General features: G+C 63.0%; 12 protein-coding genes across 12 annotated transcripts; 7 read left to right on the forward strand and 5 right to left on the reverse strand.

Annotated features, from left to right (window-relative positions):
• Positions 1-187: 187 nt before the first annotated feature.
• On the forward strand, positions 188-2,241 carry V1510DRAFT_416451 (fatty acid desaturase-domain-containing protein). The gene has a single exon (XM_066933761.1). It carries the CDS (start codon positions 525-527, stop codon positions 2,160-2,162), a length of 1,638 nt encoding a protein of 545 aa, XP_066788971.1. The 5' UTR covers positions 188-524; the 3' UTR covers positions 2,163-2,241.
• Positions 2,205-5,864, reverse strand: V1510DRAFT_416452 (armadillo-type protein). Its single transcript, XM_066933762.1, has 3 exons — positions 5,405-5,864; positions 5,156-5,372; positions 2,205-5,122 (listed from the first exon to the last, which is right to left on the reverse strand). The coding sequence occupies exons 1-3, from the start codon at positions 5,582-5,584 to the stop codon at positions 2,247-2,249; spliced, it is 3,273 nt and encodes a 1,090-aa protein (XP_066788972.1). The 5' UTR covers positions 5,585-5,864; the 3' UTR covers positions 2,205-2,246.
• Positions 5,865-6,053: 189 nt separating this feature from the next.
• V1510DRAFT_416454 (uncharacterized protein) lies at positions 6,054-8,401 on the reverse strand. The gene is made up of 3 exons (XM_066933763.1): positions 8,069-8,401; positions 7,052-7,925; positions 6,054-7,020 (listed from the first exon to the last, which is right to left on the reverse strand). Exons 1-3 carry the CDS (start codon positions 8,231-8,233, stop codon positions 6,095-6,097), a joined length of 1,965 nt encoding a protein of 654 aa, XP_066788973.1. The 5' UTR covers positions 8,234-8,401; the 3' UTR covers positions 6,054-6,094.
• Positions 8,402-8,533: 132 nt separating this feature from the next.
• On the forward strand, positions 8,534-9,286 carry V1510DRAFT_416457 (40S ribosomal protein eS26). Its single transcript, XM_066933764.1, has 3 exons — positions 8,534-8,765; positions 8,820-8,868; positions 8,933-9,286. Exons 1-3 carry the CDS (start codon positions 8,670-8,672, stop codon positions 9,151-9,153), a joined length of 366 nt encoding a protein of 121 aa, XP_066788974.1. The 5' UTR covers positions 8,534-8,669; the 3' UTR covers positions 9,154-9,286.
• V1510DRAFT_416460 (PP-loop family-domain-containing protein) lies at positions 9,287-11,199 on the forward strand. Its single transcript, XM_066933765.1, has one exon. It carries the CDS (start codon positions 9,630-9,632, stop codon positions 11,148-11,150), a length of 1,521 nt encoding a protein of 506 aa, XP_066788975.1. The 5' UTR covers positions 9,287-9,629; the 3' UTR covers positions 11,151-11,199.
• Positions 11,115-12,275, reverse strand: V1510DRAFT_416462 (uncharacterized protein). Its single transcript, XM_066933766.1, has one exon. The coding sequence runs from the start codon at positions 12,225-12,227 to the stop codon at positions 11,175-11,177; it is 1,053 nt and encodes a 350-aa protein (XP_066788976.1). The 5' UTR covers positions 12,228-12,275; the 3' UTR covers positions 11,115-11,174.
• Positions 12,276-12,428: 153 nt separating this feature from the next.
• On the forward strand, positions 12,429-13,616 carry V1510DRAFT_416463 (uncharacterized protein). Its single transcript, XM_066933767.1, has 2 exons — positions 12,429-12,620; positions 12,704-13,616. Exons 1-2 carry the CDS (start codon positions 12,479-12,481, stop codon positions 13,510-13,512), a joined length of 951 nt encoding a protein of 316 aa, XP_066788977.1. The 5' UTR covers positions 12,429-12,478; the 3' UTR covers positions 13,513-13,616.
• Positions 13,559-14,601, reverse strand: V1510DRAFT_416465 (CHD5-like protein-domain-containing protein). Its single transcript, XM_066933768.1, has 4 exons — positions 14,371-14,601; positions 14,071-14,260; positions 13,849-14,034; positions 13,559-13,814 (listed from the first exon to the last, which is right to left on the reverse strand). The coding sequence occupies exons 1-4, from the start codon at positions 14,455-14,457 to the stop codon at positions 13,612-13,614; spliced, it is 666 nt and encodes a 221-aa protein (XP_066788978.1). The 5' UTR covers positions 14,458-14,601; the 3' UTR covers positions 13,559-13,611.
• Positions 14,602-14,851: 250 nt separating this feature from the next.
• Positions 14,852-15,654, forward strand: V1510DRAFT_416468 (40S ribosomal protein uS12). Its single transcript, XM_066933769.1, has 3 exons — positions 14,852-14,937; positions 15,048-15,092; positions 15,187-15,654. The coding sequence occupies exons 1-3, from the start codon at positions 14,918-14,920 to the stop codon at positions 15,557-15,559; spliced, it is 438 nt and encodes a 145-aa protein (XP_066788979.1). The 5' UTR covers positions 14,852-14,917; the 3' UTR covers positions 15,560-15,654.
• A 187-nt stretch (positions 15,655-15,841) lies between these two features.
• Positions 15,842-16,832, forward strand: V1510DRAFT_416471 (mitochondrial 54S ribosomal protein uL24m). The gene has a single exon (XM_066933770.1). The coding sequence runs from the start codon at positions 15,878-15,880 to the stop codon at positions 16,766-16,768; it is 891 nt and encodes a 296-aa protein (XP_066788980.1). The 5' UTR covers positions 15,842-15,877; the 3' UTR covers positions 16,769-16,832.
• On the reverse strand, positions 16,741-17,943 carry V1510DRAFT_416472 (udp-n-acetylglucosamine transferase subunitalg14). Its single transcript, XM_066933771.1, has one exon. The coding sequence runs from the start codon at positions 17,463-17,465 to the stop codon at positions 16,830-16,832; it is 636 nt and encodes a 211-aa protein (XP_066788981.1). The 5' UTR covers positions 17,466-17,943; the 3' UTR covers positions 16,741-16,829.
• V1510DRAFT_416473 (acetyl-CoA synthetase-like protein) lies at positions 17,639-19,749 on the forward strand. The gene has a single exon (XM_066933772.1). It carries the CDS (start codon positions 18,088-18,090, stop codon positions 19,606-19,608), a length of 1,521 nt encoding a protein of 506 aa, XP_066788982.1. The 5' UTR covers positions 17,639-18,087; the 3' UTR covers positions 19,609-19,749.
• Positions 19,750-20,075: the final 326 nt, after the last annotated feature.

Raw genomic sequence — 20,075 nt, forward strand, 5'->3', positions numbered from 1 at the left:
GTGCGGCGCGCTGCACGTGCGGCTCGCCCAGCAGCGGTGCCCGCGGTGGTGTCCGCGGCGGTGCCCGTGGCGGTGCCCGTGGCGGTGCGGCCGCGCGGTGCTGCGGCCGCGGTCGCGCCGCCCGCACCGCCACAGCCTGGCCGCGCAGCCGCCGCCCCTCGCCCCCCGGCCGCCCGCGCACCCGGCCAAGCGACGCGCCCGCGCCCGCCGTCACCGCGCCGCGCTCGATTAGGTGCCGCCGGCTAGTGCAGGCCACGTTTTGGGCCTGGGCAGTGCAAATCGGCGCGAGCCGTCGTGCAAGCCAAGGAAGCGACTAGCGCCCCTAGCCGGGCTCTGGCCAAGGCGATTGCGTCCACCGCAGGTGGCCTGCTTTTAGGGGCCTCCCGAGACGACCTGGCTGTATATATACGAGCGCGCGCACAGCCAAGTCGTGGCACACGCTCCGCATCCACGACCACACCCGGTCCACCTGAGCAACGTCCTACGCGCACGCCCGAGATCGCAACGACGCCCGCGCAGACACCATGGCCAAGGACAACGTGCTGAGCCGTGCGGCCATCGAGCAGCTGATCCACGACGAGCACATCATCGTCATCGTCGACAACGCCGTGCTGCGGCTCGACTCGTGGATTGAGCGGCACCCCGGCGGCGACAAGGTGCTCCGGCACGTCATCGGCCGCGACGCCACGGACGAGTTCAACGCGTACCACTCGGAGGAGTCGCACCGCATGATGCGCGCGTTCCAGATTGGCCGCGTCGAGGGCATCTGGGAGAACTTCGTGCCGCCGCTGCACGGCGGCAAGTTCCGGTGCAAGGCCGAGCTGGACGAGGCGGTCGCGCTGTCGGGGTCGTCGGCGTCGGAGGCGTCCGAGTCGGACGACGAGGCCGGCGAGCGGTTCGACCTGCACAAGCTGATTGCGAGCCCCAACAAGCCGCTGCCGCGCGTGCGGCCGGCGGACAGCAAGCGGCCGCGCACGGAGGAGGACGTCATCTCGGACTTTGACCGGCGGCTGATCGAGAAGGACCTGGAGGCGTTCCCGTCGCTCGACTACGAGACGCAGCTCGAGATCACGCAGCAGTACCGCGCGCTGGAGCGCAAGCTCAAGGCCGAGGGCTACTTTGTGTGCAACTACTGGAACTACGCGATCGAGGGCAGCCGGTACGTGCTGCTGGGCGGCCTGGCCGCGCTGCTGCTGCACCTGGGCTGGTACATGACCTCGGCGTTCTTCCTGGGCTGCATGTGGCACCAGCTGACGTTCCTGGCGCACGACGCCGGCCACCTGGCCATCACGCACCACTACTACCTCGACAGCCTGCTCGGCGGCTTCGTGGCCAACTACGTCGGCGGGCTGTCGATCGGCTGGTGGAAGCGCTCGCACAACGTGCACCACATCATCACCAACGACCCCGAGCACGACCCCGACATCCAGCTGATGCCGTTCTTCGCGGTGTCGGCGCGCGGCCTCGGCGGGCTGTACTCGACGTTCTACGAGCGGTTCCTGGCGTACGACCTCGTCGCGCGGCTCTCGATCCGCTTCCAGAACTTCACCTACTACCCGATCCTGTGCTTCGGCCGGTTCAACCTCTACTTTCTGTCGTGGGACCACATCCTGCGGGGGCTGGGCCCGCGCAAGGGCGCCGGCGCGTGGATCCGCCACTACGAGGCCGCCGGCCTGGCGTTCTTCTGGTTCTGGTACGGCTACGTGGTGCTGTGGCGGTGCATGCCGGACATGACCACGCGGCTGGCGTACCTGCTCGTGTCCAACATCGTGACCATGCCCGTGCACGTGCAGATCACGCTCTCGCACTTCGCCATGTCGACCGCCGACCTGGGCGCGTCCGAGTCGTTCGCCCAGAAGATGCTGCGCACGACCATGGACGTCGACTGCCCGACCTGGCTCGACTTCTTCCACGGCGGCCTGCAGTTCCAGGCCGTGCACCACCTGTTCCCGCGGATGCCGCGCCACAACTTCCGCTCGGTCCAGGCCGAGGTCATCAAGTTCTGCGAGGCGGTCGGGATCGAGTACCGGATCTACGGCTTCGCCGGCGGCAGCAAGGAGGTCATCGGCAAGCTCGGTCAGATCGCCAAGCAGGCGTCGATCATGGCCGAGTGCAACCGGCACATGGTCGACGAGGCGCTGGGCAAGGCGCACCGCGAGTAGCGCGGGCGACGAAAATTGGGATAGACGGCCGGGCGGCCTGGATTTTGCAATAGATCAATGTGAACTTTTCGTTAGATTACACCGCTACTGGAAGTAGACGCGGATGGCCGCCTGGCGCTCGCCGGGCAGCGCGTTGAAGAGGCCCATGACCTGGTCGTGCGGCAGCTGGGCGAGCATCTGCTTGGTGGCGGCCACGACGCGCTCGGCGGTCTGGCCCTGGACGCTACCGTACTCGAGCGCCTTGGTCACGCTGTCGAAGATGGCCGGCACGTTCTTGGCGACGGCCGGGTGGCCCTGCTCGACGAGCTCGACGAGGAACAGGTACGCGAACGGCGCGGCCTCCTGGTCGTTGATGATCGGCAGCGTGTGCACCCAGGCCTCGATCACGTTGTCGACGTTGGCGACCTGCGACCCGTTGAGCCGGCAGATCTTGGCGATCGCGGCCGACGCGTTCTCGGTCGCGTGCACGTTCTCGTCCGAGCGCGCGTCCGGGATCTGCGCGATCTGCAGCAGCGTGGGCACGACCGACGCCGCGGCCTGCGCGTACGCGGGGCCGCCGTGCTGGCCGGCCACGCCGAAGCCGTACGCGGCCGCCTGGCGCAGCGTCGGGCTGGGGTCCATCAGCGCGTTGCCCAGCGCCGGCAGCACGATGTCCTTGTACTTCCACGACTCGGGCCCGGCGAACTCGACGCAGTCGTCGAACACGCACAGCGCAAACTCGCGCGACTCGATCTCGGGCCGCGCGGCCAGCGCCGACACCACCGGCAGGATCTTCTCGAAGATGGCCGGGATGCCCGCGCGCGACGCCTTGAACACGACGTGCACGGCCTTGTTCATCTCGCTCAGGAACTCGTCGTCGATCATGGCCTCCTCGTCCTTGGCCTCCTCGACGTAGGCCTCGTTGTCCTCGTCCTCGACGCGCGCCTTGACGCGCTCGATGTAGTCGGTCATGTTGGACACGATCGTGTCCGAGAACTCGCTCAGGTTGGCCTCCGACAGCGCGCCGGGGTTGGCCAGCTCGACCGACTGGTAGAACGAGGTGTAGTAGACCGTCAGCAGCTCGACCAGCGGCTCCAGCTTGAGCACCTGCAGCACCTTGTCGACCGACGACGTCCAGTACTCGCGGAAGTCGGCTGAGTCCACGCCCTTGGCCTCCTTGACGCAGTTGAGCAGGTGCGGGATCGCCTGCGCGGCCGCCACGCGCACGCCGTCGTGGAAGAAGAACCGCAGGCACGGCACGACGACCTCGACCATGATCTCCTGCACGTACGGCTCGAACGCAGCGCCGAGCTCGGCCGCGTACACGGCCATCAGCTCGATCGCCGTGCACTTGTCCTCGAGCATCGCCGTGCGCACGCCGAGGTGCTTGCCGTGGATCGGGATCACGTCCCAGCCGTCGTCCTGGTCGAAGTTCTCGATGTCCTTCTGGTCCTCGATCAGCTGGAGCTCGGGCTTGGTCTTGCCCATGTGGATCAGCGGCGTGATCACGCCGCCGAGGTAGGGCAGGAAGTCCGTGCCGAGCGTGCGGCAGATGCGGCCCCACGCCTGCATCAGGTACGACACCGACGGGTCGTCGTCGTCCGTCGCGCTCGTCTGGATCGCCGCGTACGTGTGGATCAGCTGCTGCGACAGCGGCGCGAACTTGTCCTTGCCCACCGCCAGCGCGATCAGCGACGAGCACTCGATGCACTTGGCCTTGAGCGTGCGGTGGTCCGAGCCCGTGTCGGACTGCAGCACGTTGAGCAGCAGCGGCATCATCGTGTCGTAGTACTTGACGAACTTGTTCTCCGCCGCGTCCGCCACGATCGCGATCGTGGTCAGCGTCTGCTCCTGCACGTAGCGCTTCGGGCTCTGCAGCAGCGTCAGCAGGTGCGTCAGCACGCTGTCCAGGTACGGCTCCAGCGTCTCCTTCTCGGCCTCCTCCGAGAAGTTGACCAGCGCGGCCGCCGCGTGCGCCTGCACGCGCGGCTCGGGCGACTGCAGCACCTGGATCAGCGCCGGCAGCACGCGCGAGCCAAAGTCGCGCTGCAGGTCGTCGGCAAAGTCGGTCGACATCTGGCCGACCGCGTTGCACGCGGCCCACTGCACGCGCGGGTGCGGGTCCTGCAGCAGCGGCAGGACCATGTCGAGCACCTTGGAGAGCTCGCCGATCATGGGCTCGCGGCAGCCCTCGGCGAACGCCGAGATCGCCATCAGCGCCGCGTGCCGCTCGCGCCACTGCCCGGACGAGATCAGGTTCGGCAGCCACTGGAACAGCGGCGGCAGCAGCACCACGCCGCCGAGCTTGACCGCCAGCCGGTCGAGCGACTGCCGCGCGGCCACGTGGATCGACTCGGCCTCGTCCGTGTCGAGGTCGTCCTCGGCCCGCCACTCGGACGCCTGCTCGTCGTCCTCGAGCCCGACCTCCGTCATGATCGCCAGGCACTGCACGACCATCTCGTTGACGTACGCCGGCTCCTTCTTGCACATGTTGGGCGCCTCGTCCGCGAACGTCGTCAGCAGCTCGAGCGCGCCCTGCCGGCTCGACTCGCTCATGTCCTTGTTCTTCATGACCGCCACGCAGAAGTCGACCACCGTCTTGAGCATCGGCTTGAAGATCTTGGGCGCGATCGCCGCCAGCTCGATCAGCGGCGTCAGCGCCTTGGTCAGCTCGTCCGCCTTCTCGGGCGTGTTGAGCCCGGGCAGCACGTTGAGCATGTCCGGCAGCAGCGGCTGCAGCACGCTGCGCCCCGACTTGGTCAGCGTGTCGAAGAACGCGGCGAACGCGATCATCGCCGCGATCCGCACGCCCTCGTCGGGGTCGTGGAAGCCCGCGCTGAAGATCTGCGCGACCGCCTGGATGTGCGGCTTGCCAATGATCTCCGGCGCCGCCGTGAAGATCCGAAACGCCGCCTCGCGCTGCCCCGCGTCGTTCGACTTGGACAGCTGGAACAGGATCTCCAGCAGCTCCGGCCACCGTTCTGCCGTCAGCGCGCCCGCCGGATCACACCTACCGTTGTTCGGCCCGATCGCGATCATCGCGATCGAGTCGCAGATCTTGTGCCGCACGTCCGTCGTCTGCTCGCCCAGCAGCGCCTGCAGCAGCAGCTGCCGCACCTTGGCCTGCGTCTCGGGCGCGCAGTTATCGATCACCTTGCTGCTCAGCGAGTCGCTGTCCTCCGGCTGCTTCATCGCCATTCGCCGAAACAGCACCGCCGAGAACGCCCGGCCCTGTCGTCAGCGCCGCCGCTGCTGCCACGTACCACCACCGACTCGGACACCACGCACTGCTCCGCCAGCCCGACGAGCAGCATGTCCAGGTTCTTTGCCCACTCCGTGTTCAGGTTGTTCTCCGCCGCCGCGCGGATCGCGTTGTCCGGCGACGACAGGCCCTCGATGAGCCGCACCAGCTCAGATGTCACCTCCGGCGGTATGCTCGACATCTTGATCGGTTGTTATCTCAAAACGGGGGTCGTTTGAGGGCGTGAAAAATATGAAAAAAAGCGACAAAAATTTAGACAGCGCTTAGTGGGATAGTACACAATGGCCCTGCAGAATGCTCAGACCGCGCAGCGCCTCACGATGATCCGCCGCCCACAGACGATGGATGCGCGTAGAAAGAGCTCGTACTGACGGCTGCCGACGCTCCAGAGGGATGAAAACGCGTGTTTGGACGATGGATGGGGCGCCCGCACTGCTTTTGCGCAGGGGCTTCGCGATGTTTGACAAGCGTGGCGCGGGCGGCGGTGCGGCTGCGGCGGTGCGCGATAGCGCTCGCCGCCGGGCCGCCGGTGAGCCGCACGGGGTGCGGCGCGCCGTCCGGCGGGGGGTGGACCTGGCTCGGGCGCGTCGTCAGCCGCACCGGGTGCGGCTGATCTCCCGCGACTCGCCTCCGATCTCCCGCGGCTCGCCTCAGCGGTAAACAAACGTGTATTAATCAAAAGATCCGACATTTACTTGATGATGCGACTGACGATAAACACGCCGATGATGGTGGCCGCCAGCGTGACCATGGCGCCTGGCAGCAGCAGCTCGTTCGGCACGCCGGGGATGATCTCCTCCTTGGGCGCCGCCGGCGGCGGCGGGTAGTACATCGGGTGGCCCTTGCGGCCAGCCGGCGTCGGCGTGGCGTCGCTCTCGTCGTCGTCGTCGCGCGCCTTCTTGGGCGTCGGCGTCGCCGGGGCCGGCGGCGGCGGCGGCACGTAGGCCGGCTGGTCTGGGTGGTGGACAAACAGGTCGACCTTGTCCATCTTGGACCGCTGGGCGAGCTGGACCGACTCGAGCAGGTCGTCGTCGCTCGTGATCAGGATGATGTCGCCCTCATCGTCGCGGTACGAGATGGCAAAGCCGGCCGCGACGGCCTGGCCGTCCACGAACCGGCCGGGGCCGCCGAGCGCGTCCGTCTCAGGGCCAAGCTTGTCCTGGACGAGGCCGCGTAGCGCCATGTAGCCGTCGGTCGCGGCCGCATGGATCCGGTGGACCTTGCCCCCCGGCGTCTTGAACTTGAACGTGAACGGCAGGCTGCCGACCGGCGACACTATCGACGGCATCACGCTGTCCTCGGCGAAGTGCGAGGCCGAGTCGGCCGGGCCGAGGTCCTGCGAGTAGAACGCCTCGGCGTGGCTGGTCTCGGGCGACAGGATCGACGGCGCAGCCGTGTCCGAGAACGGCGTGGCCGAGCGCATGGTGACGTGGTCCGAGTGGACCGACTCGGTGTCGTCAAACGACATCCAGAACTTGTTCCACGCCGGGCCCTCGCTCTCGGACGTCTGCATCGAGTTGATCTGCTCGAGCGTCGCGTACGTCAGCTTGAGCACGTCGACCATGCCCACGATCTCCGAGTCGTCTCCCATGACCGGCAGGTTGAGGTAGTGGCCGTCTGCGGTCAGCGGGCCCACGCACGCACTTACCGTGCATCTTGCGCAGCGCGGCCTGGATGCTCATGTCCTTCGGCGCAAAGTCGGGGTGTGGTGTCATGACACGCACGACGCTGCACTTGGACGGGTCGAGGCCGGCCGCGATGACGCGCAAGACGACGTCCTTGGACGTGAAGATGCCCGAGATGGCGTTCTTGTCCGTCACCAGCACCGCCGTAGTGTGGTTCTCCTTCATGAGCGCGGCCGCGTCGCGCACGGACGTGCGTATGTTGACAAACGTCGGCGACTGGCCGTCCAACACGCTCTCGAGGCTCGGTCCGGCCATTTTGGACCGCAGCGCCTCGACGTACTGGATGATTTGCGCCGGCTGCGACGCACCGAGCTCGGACTGCACGCCCTCGAGCGCGTCAAACAGCTTGCGAGACGACACGTACGCCCGCTCGAGCTTCTCCATGGCCTCGTGGAAGCACTTGGTGATGTCGAGAATGCCCGAGATGTCCTGGTTCTCGTCCATGACCGGCAGGTGCCGGAAGCCCTTGCGCACCATCAGGTCGAGCGCGTCCGTGGCGGACGTGTCTGTCCGCGCGCACAGCGGGTTCTTGGTCATGATCTGGTCGATCGTGATGTCGCGCGGGTCGATCCCGGACCCGACGACCCGGAACGCCAGGTCCTTAGCCGTGAAGATGCCCGCGATCCGGTCGTCCTCGTCCGTGACGAGCACACAGTTCTCGCGCCGCGCCGACATGAGCTGCGCGGCCTCGGCCACGGTTGTGTTGGGCTTGATTTGCAGCGCCGGGCTCGGCCGCAGCGCCAGTACGGTACCGGGTGGCGGCCGCTTGACCTGCCGCGACCGCGCGGGCGTGTTGCGCTTCTTGCTAAGGTCGCTCTCGATCTTGCGGCGGATGGCCTGAGGTCAGCACGAGCTACGCTGGAGCCTCTCCAGAGCGGCTCCGGGCGGGCGGCGGCCGGCAGGCGCTCGGCGGCGGCCAGAGGCCCACCCCGCCCACCGGCGCCTCGGCGCCTCCACGCCGCACCCGTATTTTCACTCACCTCGTCGCGCTTGTTCTGCCGCTTGCGGCTGTCGCTCAGGAGCGATCCCGGGCTGTCGGACATGGCTGACTGCGAGACTGACGTTGTTGAGGATACCGGCACCGGAATGTTCGAACCGTGAGTTCCGCGGGACACTGCTGTGCTGGGCGAGCTGACAACCGACATCGATCCTGCTGGTGCTGACAATACACCGCGGCCAAGACAGACGGAGGGCAGTCAAAACTCGGCGGTCGTGGTCTTGCGGTAGAAGCCGTCCAGTCAGCGGCCATGATCCAGCCAACTGGCGGCGAGTATGGCGATTGCCGGGTAATCGTAAACAAACAGGAGGCTAGCGGCTCTTGATGGGAGCAATTATGTAAACGCTAGCCCGATGTTACATAACGCGGGCGTTGCGTGGGGCTGGCATATGTGGCGCGCGCCACGGCTGCGCAAACCTAAAGTAGGGTTCATCCACTCCATAAAGCAGTCACACTAAGCCCGCACTCGACACCGCAACACAGCGACGCTAGCAACGTCGATTTGGTAGATGAGTGAAGTGTGATTTTTCAAATCTCTCATTGCTAACCTACCAGCAACACCAGTACTTTCATCATCATTCACAATGCCCAAGAAGCGTCAGTCTAACGGTCGTAACAAGAGCGGACGTGGCCACGTCGCGTTCGTCAGATGCTCGAACTGCTCGCGGTGCACCCCCAAGGTATGTCTGCTTGAGATCGATTCTCGTCGCTCCGAGCATTGCTGACTCCGCCAGGACAAGGCCATCAAGAGATTCACCATCCGCAACATGGTTGAGAGCGCTGGTATGTGGAGCCGTCGGCGGCTGCGTCCGCCGGTCGCATAGCAATTGCGTGTCTAACGGTTTAGCCATTCGTGACATTTCGGACGCCTCGGTCTACTCGGAGTACGCCCTGCCCAAGCTCTACCTGAAGCTGCACTACTGTGTCTCGTGCGCCATCCACGGCAAGATTGTCCGTGTTCGTTCGCGTGTCGGCCGCCGCATCCGCACTGCCCCCGTCCGTGTCCGCTACAACAGAGACGGCAAGAAGATCAACCCCCAGACTGCCGCTCGCGCTGCTTTCGCTTAAACGAATCGACATTCACATATCTCTCTTTGGGTTCACTTGGTTATGATATAATCGAAGAATGCAGATAGTTTATACGATTGTAAAAGTTTATAGTATATAAAAATAACCACATAAAAGTACATTCACTGCGAATCTCGGGCATCTATTGGCAGATAACGGCAGAGCCGGACGTGACGACCTGTGGACTATAAATTGGCGACTGGCGGCGCGTGTGGATAGTTGTACGCGTGCCGGAACTTACACGTCATTTGCAAGTGCTGCACGCGCCACTGTCTAGGCCCTCACGCCGGTATGTAGAGGGTCTTCGATTACCTGAGTCCATGATTGTCGCTCTGCCCTGTGTCGTTCTGCACGCTCGGGCGTCTCCAGAAGAATCGTCTGGCGGCGCCAGCCTCGGCCGTCTCGGGCGTATTTGGGACTTCCCGGGATAAAATTTAGCGAACTCGACTGCAACGTCCCGGACGTCGTCTACCACAATGGCTCTGCGGCGTGCCACAGCACCCCTCAACGCCAAAGACTTCTCTCTAGCCCTCCAGCGACTATGGGAGTACCAGGTTCCTCCTGTCTTTGGCCTCGCCGTCTCTGGTGGAGTCGATTCAATGGCTCTGGCCTACATGGCCAAGCAATTTGCCGACCACAACAAAGTCCGGGCCGTCGCCTTCACGGTCGATCACCAGCTCCGGTCAGATAGCGCAGAAGAGGCTGCTCGCACGCACCACGTCGCGTCCTTAATGGGCCTCGAGCACCACACAATTCCGCTCAAGTGGCCGGATCACATGGCAGAAACGAGGGACGGCAAGGTTGTTTTGTCGTCACCATCGCGTCTTGAGACCGAGGCCAGGATGCTGCGGTACTCAGCACTCGCTCAAGAGTGTCTGCGTCTCGGCATCTCCCATCTTCTTACGGCCCACACCATGGACGACCAGATCGAGGGCCTGTTGATGCGACTCTGTCGGGGTAGCATCGACGGTGGCATTTCTGGTATGCGTCGGATCTCTGTGATCCCTGGCGGACGGGCAATCTTTGGCGGCAACCAGGTCAAAGTCCTTCGGCCGCTTCTACTCATGGACAAGGCGCAGCTGGTGGCTGTCTGCGAGACAAACTCGGTACCTTGGTCAGAAGATCCGACCAACCATGATCCGCAATTTACCATGAGAAACGCCATCCGGTACATTCTTTCAAACCCGTCCCAGCTTCCGGAGGTGCTTAGGCCGGACTCTCTCCGGCTTTTCGTCGAGCGGCAGTCCGAAAAGTGGCGCGAAAAGGACATCGAGGCCGCCGAAATTTACGCGCACAATATTTCACAGAACAAACTGAAGCTTGATCGCGACACAGTCTCCATCAACTGGACAATTAAGCCCTCGGACTACAACAATGTATCCCTAGACACCATGGTGGGCGTCGTCCAGCGTCTGGTGCTGCCAGTGACTCCGTTTCTTGAGCAAGATCTTCCGACGGCGAAATACCGGGACCTGGTTCTTCGTCTGCTTGAGCCCAGCAGAGTCCCCGGCAACTCGTTTACCATGCTCGGGCTTCACTGGGTTCTCCAGCGGAACAAGGGCCGAGGCGTCCTCAGCCATACATGGCAGATCCGCCGTCAGCCTTTTGGCAGAAGCAACGTCCCGTCCGAAACGATCGAGCTCAAAGGTGGCGCCAAGCGCGGCCATTGGTCGGACTGGAAGCTTTGGGACGGTCGCATATGGTGTCGACTACGCAAAAAGCACGAACAAGGCGACGACACAGTCGTCATCCGTCCGTTCAGGGAATCTGACCGGACGAGCATTCGTGCGCTCGGCCCAGAAATCTACGGCATGTTCCGTACGCGCACGGACAAGCTCAACGGCGGCCAGTCGGCGCTGGCCACTCTGCCAGTTTTTGCCTCGCCGGCAGGCGCACTCATGGCAATTCCCAGTCTACAGTGGAAAATGCCGGGCTACGACGATTTGCACTACGACTGCAGATTAAAGGATGACGCTTTGGTGCGTGATCGTCGGTAATGCATTGTATATAGAGTACATAGGTCAACGGAGTTCGTTCTTTGCGGAATCAATGATGGCTTTCGCGTAGTCGCCCGACGACTTCTCGAGCTTGGGCAGGTCGGCGGCTGCCAGCGCGGCCGCGCGAGCTTCCACGACAGCAGGGTCGCGCAAGATCTCGGCTTCGTCCTCGGTCTGCCGCTTCGAGAACTGGGCGGACTGTTTGCGCATGTCAGGCTCGCGCGCGACGAGCTCCTTGACCAGAGTAGAGATCCGCAGCTTCTGGGCGACCGAGTCGAGCCGGGTCTGCAGTTCCTTGAAGTCGCCCATGATTTCTTCGTGCTTGGACTCGAAGGGCTCGCCGCCGCTGCGGACGCGGCCCGTGGCGTACAGAAACACAGCCACAGATAGCGCAATGTCAGTCACGCCGGTGACGATGCCGGCGTTAAACCGGCTCTGCCAGAACAGCCAGGTGACCTCGTACAGTGTGCGGGCGGCGATGTTATGCCGGATGTCGAACGAAAGAAGGTAGTACAGCTCGACGGCCGGCACGGCAACAGCAGCCAGCACGGCGTACGGTCTCAGAACGTTTGTCCTCTGGAACGCCGTGGCGACCAGCACCAGGCCAATATGGCCGGCATGTCTCTGGAGCATAGATGACATCGTGTAGAGCCGGTAGGACTCGATGGAGTCGCACCACGTGCATTCCATGAGCGCCTGCGGACCGTAGGCCGCGTAGAGCAGGCGGGACTCGGAGCTCTCGCCGAGCTTGTCAAGCAGGGTCTGGTCCGAGACCGTCAGTTTGCGGACCATCTGGAGACGGAAGCGAATGATATCGACGGGCGCTTGAAACTTGAGTCCTGTGAGCATGAACACGTTGTCCGGCAGATACGCCAGCGTCCACACAATTTGGACGACCGCCGCGACTAGCAGACTGACTATGACGAGCACCAGCGGCCATGTGAGCGCGATCTTCTGCTTGGGAGCCGCATTATGTGCCGCCGGCGCGCGGCTGCCCTGAAACCACCTTATCAGCCGCGGGATTAGAAACGGAATGACGAGCGGCAGCAGCAGCTCGAGGGTCGATGATGATGCCATCTCAGCTTGGCGATCGGTCTCACGATCGTGCTGATGACTGTCGTCGTCGAGGCGTCGTGCTGAAGCGAGAGCCCCGGCGCGCACCTTACCCGGTGCTGCACTTACCCGGATCAAATGGCGTTTACCCGGTGACCCCTGAAACTTGTTTTCGCGGGCAAATTTTCCTCCCAAAGCTCGAGTAGTCAGCGACAAAAATTTTCAAAAACTTTTAGACTGCATCTCATATTGAAGACCGCAGACGAGTTTTTAAAATGGTTGCTACTCGTACTGGCAAGGGCAAGAAGCCCGCGGCGTCCAACAGAGGCCTGAAGACCGGCAAGAAGCTGGCGGCTGAGCCGAAGAAAATTAAGCAGGATCCGGCGCCGAAGAGCGCGAAGAAGGCCAAGAAGGATGGTGAGTGGTAGTCCGCAACGACGCCGGCGCTGCACATGCAGTTCTGCGGAGATGCCAGACATGGACAGCACTGACCGAAATAGAGCTTGAAGCCCAGCAGGAATTCCTGGAGATTGGATCGGATGACGAAGAGGTCAGCTTCGAGTTCTCTGAGGCTGAGGAGGACCCTGAGGATCTGACCAGCGAGAGCGAGGCTGAGGCTGAGGCTGAGGCCGTGGCCGCGGCCGCTGCCGATGCTGCCGATTCTGACAGTGACGACGCCGAGCCCGCCGTGGACGACAAGAAGTCGGCACGCGAGCTCAAGCTGTCCAAGGAGAAGGAGGAGCAGATCAAGGCCATGATCGCTGCTAAGCGCCAGTCTGCCGAGAAGGAGCAGGCCGAGCCCAAGTCCGAGACGAAGAAGACCAAGAAGGAGAAGAAGGCTGCCCGCGAGGAGAAGCCGGGTGTGATCTACATCGGCCGTATTCCCCACGGTTTCTACGAGGAGCAGATGCGTGGCTACTTCTCGCAGTTCGGCGACATTACCCGTCTGCGCATGTCGCGCAACAAGAAGACGGGCAGATCCAAGCACTACGCGTTCGTCGAGTTTGAGAGCTCGGACGTTGCCGAGATCGTTGCCGAAACTATGAACAACTACCTTCTGTACGGCCACATCCTCAAGGTCGCCGTCGTCCCGGAGGATCGCGTGCATGAGAAGCTCTGGCAGGGCTCGGACAAGAAGTTCAAGGTGATCCCGCGTGCCAAGGTCGCCAAGTACGAGAACGACCGCAAGCGCTCAGCCGAGGACTGGGAGATTCTCACCAAGAAGGAGGAGAAGCGCCGGAAATCGAAGATGGACAAGCTTAAGGAGCTCGGTATCGACTACAAGATTCCGATTAAGATGAAGCACTGAGCTGGCGCGGGAACGTCTTGGTATTGGGCAATTGACTGCATGTATCTTATTGTAATCATAAAAGTTTTGTGCATTTGATCTTTTATATACAATATTCACTCAGAGCTCCTTCTTGGGCTCGTCCACGGTCTGCTCCTTGGGCTCACCCGCGGCACGCTCGGCCTTTGCGCTGGCCGCAGCGGCGTTGAAGGCGGCTTTGCGCCTGGACGTGGCGAAGTTGCCAATGAAATTGACGATGCCTTCGATGTAGCTCTTAAGGGCGTACTCGACAATAATGAACCAGGCCGAGACCGACACGCAGCCTATAAGTTAGACGAAGCGGATCCTGTATCTTACCCTTCGGTGCCGACGTGAGCGACAGCAGCCACTCGACCCATCCGGGAAACCAGCCCTTGGGAAGCCAGAACACGGGCTCTTTCCGGAACTTGATCCGGACCCAGACCTTGAGTCCGGTCGTAGCAACCCAGAGGACCATCTTGAGCGACTTGATAGTGCGTGCCTTCGAGGCTCCGATCTCGCCATCTGTCGATCAGCATACATCTAGCAGAACGAACGTACATGTAGCTTCAATCTCTAACTTGAGCTTCTCGACTTTGCGGTTCAGCTTGGCCCACTTAGCGAACTCTTCCTTGGGACTTGTGTTGTTGCATTCGGTGCTGACTGTGATCGCTTCCAGCTGCAGTGCGCGAGCCTTCTTGTTCAGCTTGGCGGCCGGCAGGAACGGCACGAGGATCAAGAGACTGTAAATCTGTTTGTCAGTGGTGTCCAAAGCAAAAGCGATTGCGACAATCCGACTGCGAATGAGAGTGCCAGCTCTTTATAACACCATCCTGCAGTCTATTTGTGATCGGGACGTACCGCCTCTGCAATGTTCTCCCTGCCGATGGCAGCAACGACCGTGCTGAACACGATCGTCGCCAATGCAATGACAAGAACCGTGGCCATGTCGTCCGTCCTCTGGTGCTTGTGAGCACTGATGCAAGAGTCGTACGGTTATTTGATGCGGACCCGGCGGTGCGACACGACAAAAAGCCGTTTCGGTGTCGATTGTCGTGGGGAGTTATCCGATAGCTGACCTGTTCAATCCACTCAGCGAAACCACGATGGCCCCGTCCAGGCGTAGCGCGGCTAACGTCTGAGCACCAAAACGGTATAGACGCGTTATGACCGGGTAATACGTACAAAGGAGGGTAATTTGAGGCATAGGGCTGTCGTGCGGTAGGTTTCCACATGAGGTCTTGACGTGACTGCTTTTTTTCCCAGCACCGCATGTACACACTCAATTACTACTATAGAGCAGTTGCTGGGACCATAGCGTTCGTGCGCATAACAAAAATATAGGATTTGTATACCACTCTTTTTTCTTTTTTTTATCTCTATATTCAATAACAGATAATACAGCAAAATGGGAAAGGGAAAGCCGAGGTAAGTGAACCACAGTGCGGGCACATGGATACAGACGTTGGATGAGCCATTGCGACTGGCACGGATGATGCCTGTGCCCGACTCTTGCGACATAATGCTAACGGAATCAGAGGACTCAACTCCGCGCGTAAGCTGCGCACGACCCGCCGTGACAAGTAAGTGCTCACCGACAGAACCGCGCCATGGATGCGACAGTATACTGGCAGCGAGATCTGTTGTCCTTGGATCAGAATGCTAACCGTTTTCCAGCCGCTGGGCCGACCTTTCGTTCAAGAAGCGTCTCCTTGGAACCGCCTTCAAGTCGTCGCCCTTCGGTGGCTCGTCGCACGCCAAGGGAATCGTTCTCGAGAAGGTCGGTGTTGAGGCTAAGCAGCCCAACTCGGCTATCCGCAAGTGCGTCCGTGTCCAGCTCATCAAGAACGGCAAGAAGGTTACTGCTTTCGTCCCCAACGACGGTTGCCTGAACTTCGTCGACGAGAACGACGAGGTCCTCCTCGCCGGTTTCGGTCGTAAGGGCAAGGCTAAGGGTGATATCCCCGGTGTCCGTTTCAAGGTCGTCAAGGTCTCTGGTGTCTCCCTGCTTGCCCTGTGGAAGGAGAAGAAGGAGAAGCCCCGTTCGTAAACGGTCAGAGATTATTATGTATATGATAAAATAAAGCATTTGTTTTTATATATTTTAATCGTCAAAAGTGAATATTACATTGATCTTCTACACGATCTTCAGAGGTCGGACCGTCCTGCGGGCAGCTCGATGACGCTGCGCTTGGATGCTGTACTGTGCTGACTTGACTGCGGCGGAGCGAAAAAAACACAAGAGAGGGTAACTTGCTGGCCACAGGCCGGGTAAACCGGCGTGCGCGCGACCTCAAAAATTTCTTAAGGACCAGCAAATTTTGTTACGGCGCAATCGGGCTCAGTCTTTGCCAGTGACGACTACAAGATGGGAGGATTCTCGAAGGCATTGAACCCCGGGCAGGTTCGGGCTGGCCAGGCTAGCACCGGCCTCCGCGTGGCGTACAAGAGACTGTCGCCTGCATTCATCAACGACAACAGCGTGTCCAAGGAAGACCGGGTGCCGCTCCTGGACGTTCCGTTCGCTGCCGGCGACGAGGTCCAGGTGATTGAGGGTTCCGACAAGGGCCGTATCGGCGTGATTGAGAAAGTTCAGGACAATATGAACCGCGTGTCGGTGTCGGGTCTGGGCGAGATTACGAAGCTTGTGCTCCCCCAGACCGTATGGGTGCCCGGCCAGACTCAGCACGTTGTTGAGTACAACACCCCAATTCCGTACGAAAGCGTCCGGCTGGTAACCAACATCCCGGAGGCCGGCGAGGGTGGCAAGATGCGCAAAGTGGCCGTGCGCAAGCTGCGTCTTGGCGAGGTGTACTACGACGAGCGGTACGGCCGGCGGATGCGGCGGCGGTATGTCCATGGCGAGAAGGGCCTGGAGATTCCGTGGCCGGAGCCGACTGAAGAGCGCAAGCCGTCGACGCAGAGCACCCACAAGGACATTGTGCGCGAGCGGACGTTCTGGGTGACAAGCCTGAAGCAGCCGCCGGTGCCGCTGTCTGCGCTGGACTCGCTGCGCAACAAGTACAGCCGTCATCGCCGGCCGGAGATCACCGAGCAGACCATCCTGGACCGTCTGACGCCGCCGAAGATGCCGCTGACGGCGACCAAGAAGGCCGCCATCCAGGACCGTGCGGAGACGCTCGAGCGCGTCCGCCAGAAGCACCGCGAATGGGACTCGACCGGCTTCCGGGACCAGGTCGAGCTCATCCTGGCCGAGAAGATGCTCGAGCACGAACGCAAGCACCAGGTTCACGAGTAAATGTACATACCTCTCATCTCGTTGTATCACCACCATCTATAATACATGCACATCATTTGGATTATACAAGCACGCCGAGGTACTCGGTCGTAGGATACGCCTTGCGCAGCTGCTCCCACTGCACGATGAAGCGGTCGGCCACGCGCACGAGCAGCTTTCCGGTGAGCGACAGCGACGACACGCGGGCGATTGACTCGACGTAGATGATGCGGGCGCGGCCGGCGCCGACGGCGCGCAGGACGCGTGCGGCGGCACAGACCAGCACGCATGAGCCGGGGCCGTTGCAGAGAATGACGTCGGGATCGGTGCGGTAGACAAAGCGCAGACACTCGAAGCCGCACCAGAGACTGGTGAAGATAGACGTGAAGTAGGACTGGCCAACGCCGCGGGCCCGCCGCAGGCTGGCGCTGGACGCCCGCCCGCGCGCGCCGGTCCCCTCCTCGAAGTGCCGGGCCTTGTCGAGCGAGAGCGCGTCACCGGAGAACGCGAGCCAGGTGCGCTTGGGGTACTGGCCCAGGTCGATCGTGGAGGCCATCGACAGCAACTCGGTTGTGTGGCCGCCGGAGCCCAGCACCAGCAGCAGGGACGCCGGCGTCGGCCGCTTGAAGCGCTCGCGGTCGGACCGGGTGGCGGCGGCGCGCGCCAGGACCGCGACCAGAGCCACCAGGCCGGCCAGGAACGCGCTGATGAGCAGCATGAGAATCTGTGGTGATGCGGTGAAGACGGATCCCGGGCCGCGCAACGTGACAGACCGCGTTGGGCGCGGTGCTGCTTACGTAGCAAAGTGGACAGATTACGTAACCGGAATCTGTGCCGCACACGTCATGCACGTCTCCCCAGCGCTAGCGCCGACTCACGTCCATTCCGTCACCACGGCGCAGTCCGTCCGGACCGGCGTCCTGTACGACGGACCCAGGTCCGCGCCGGTCCCGGGCCGCAGCGACGCGACCTGCAGATCCCCAAAACCCGGATGTACCAAAATGGAAGTCCGCGGCCGCGCGCCCAAACAAGGCCGGATCAGACCCGGCGCGGCGTGACACAACCGCGTAGATCCGACCCGCCGTTGCCGGCCGGTGTCGTCACCCCGGCACCAGCCACGGCGATATAACGAGCTCCGGACCCAGTCCCCCCAACACCTCGCTTGATCAATAGCCGCCGACCAAAGTCCCGACTCGGTCCACGTCAAGGTTGCACGAGACACAACGAACCGATTGGATCAGCGAGCGTGATCCAGCTGCAGACATCCGACACACGGCCTCCGCGTGAGTCAGGAGATCTGTGATCTACCAAACACGGTCCATAGGGGATACCGCCCGACCATGCTGCAAGCGCTGCTACGCTCTGGGTCCAGGGCGCCCGCCCTGTTTGCGCCGCCCTCGCCGACCGCGGTCACATACGAGCAACTCGAGTCGCTCACCCACGGCCTGCGCCTGTTCCTCAGCACGCTACGACTGCCGCGCCAGACTGCCGTCGCGATCGTGCTGCCCAATGGCGTCGAGTTTGTGGTCGCGTTCCTGGGCGCGGCCTACTCGGCCTTCGTTGCGTGTCCGCTCAACCCCGCCCTGAAGCAGGACGAGTTCGAATTCTATCTGGACGACGTGCAGGCATCGGTGCTGCTGGTACCGCAGGGCTCGCCCGACTCGCTGCCGGCGGTCAAGGCCGCGCGCAAGATTGGATCCCGTGTGAAGGTGTTTGGCATCGGCGTCAAGGACGGCCGGCTGCAGGTCGAGCCGTTCGACGGCAAGCCTCTGAAGCGTATGGAGGACGTGCCGACGGCTACAGACGACGACATAGCCCTGGTGCTGCACACGAGCGGCACCACCGGGCGGCCGAAGATCGTGCCACTGAGCCACGGCAACCTGATGGCGTCGATGAAGAACATCAGCACCACGTACGACCTGAGCACGTCTGACCGCAGCCTACTGGTCATGCCGCTCTTCCACGTGCACGGGCTGATGTGCGGTCTGTTGGCGGCGCTGTCGGCCGGGTGCGCCGTGATCGTGCCGGCCAAGTTCTCGGCCAGCACGTTCTGGGATGACTACACCAAGTACGGCGCGACGTGGTACACGGCGGTGCCGACGATCCACCAGATCCTGCTCAAGAACCCGCCGGCGCAGGTGCCGCGGATCCGGTTCATCCGGTCGTGCTCGTCGGCCCTGGCCGAGACCACGTTCCACCGGCTCGAGCAGACGTTCAAGGCGCCCGTGATCGAGGCGTACGCGATGACCGAGGCCGCGCACCAGATGACGTCAAACGACCTGCCGCCCGGCAAGCGCAAGCCCGGCTCGGTCGGCGTCGGCCACGGCGTCGACGTCGCGATCCTGGACGGCGAGGGCCGGCCGGTGGCGCAGGGCGCCGAGGGCGAGATCTGCATCAAGGGCCGCAACGTGACGCGCGGGTACCACAACAACGCCGCGGCCAACAAGACCGCGTACACGGCGGACGGGTACTTCCGCACGGGCGACCAGGGCCGCAAGGACCCCGACGGGTTTGTGTTCATCACCGGCCGGATCAAGGAGCTGATCAACCGGGGCGGCGAGAAGATCTCGCCGCCGGAGCTGGACGGCGTGCTGCTCTCGCACCCGGCCGTAGCCGAGGCCGTCGTGTTTGGTGTGCCGAGCGAGCTGTACGGCCAGGAGGTCGAGGCCGCGGTCGTGCCGGCCGCCGGCAAGCGGCCGTCCGAGCGCGAGCTGATCGACTACGTTGCCGGCAAGGTCGCGCGGTTCAAGGTGCCCAAGAAGATCTACTTCACGGACGCGATCCCCAAGACCGCGACCGGCAAGGTCCAGCGCAAGAACGTGGCCGACACGTTCCACCGGCCGACCAAGGCCAAGCTCTGATGGACGCTAGCGCTCAATCTACGTTGTACACCGTGCGTCGAGACAGCATACCCCGTTCCTTCCGATACCCTGGCGGCGCAGTGGGACCGCGGCCGGTCCCACTGCGGCCGCGCTCATTCGCGAGTCGACCGGACCGGCCGCTGGCCCGCCGCCGGCCGCCGCCGGCCGCCCGGCCGCGGCCCGCTTGCGTTGGCGACCAGCACGGCTGCGGGCGCGCCGCGCAGAGCCCTGGACGGCGGCCGTGGCGGCGGCGCGGTCCCGCGCCGGACTCGGAGCGGCTAGCCGGGCTGCGGCTAGGCCGCGCCCGCGTGCCGGGCGGGCGAGCCGTGGCAGGCACGATTCGGCGCCACTAGGCCCGAGCCTGCGGCGGCTAGTGCCGTCCGCGGTGCCAGCACGCCGTGCGGGAACGGCAAATAGACTTCGCGGCTACTTGCCTCCGGGCGGCAGTACGAGAATACGCGTACGCC

Source organism: Dipodascopsis tothii (assembly GCF_038497935.1).
Source record: "Dipodascopsis tothii strain CBS 759.85 unplaced genomic scaffold V1510scaffold_14, whole genome shotgun sequence".
Taxonomy (NCBI): domain Eukaryota; kingdom Fungi; phylum Ascomycota; class Lipomycetes; order Lipomycetales; family Lipomycetaceae; genus Neoaidaea; species Neoaidaea tothii.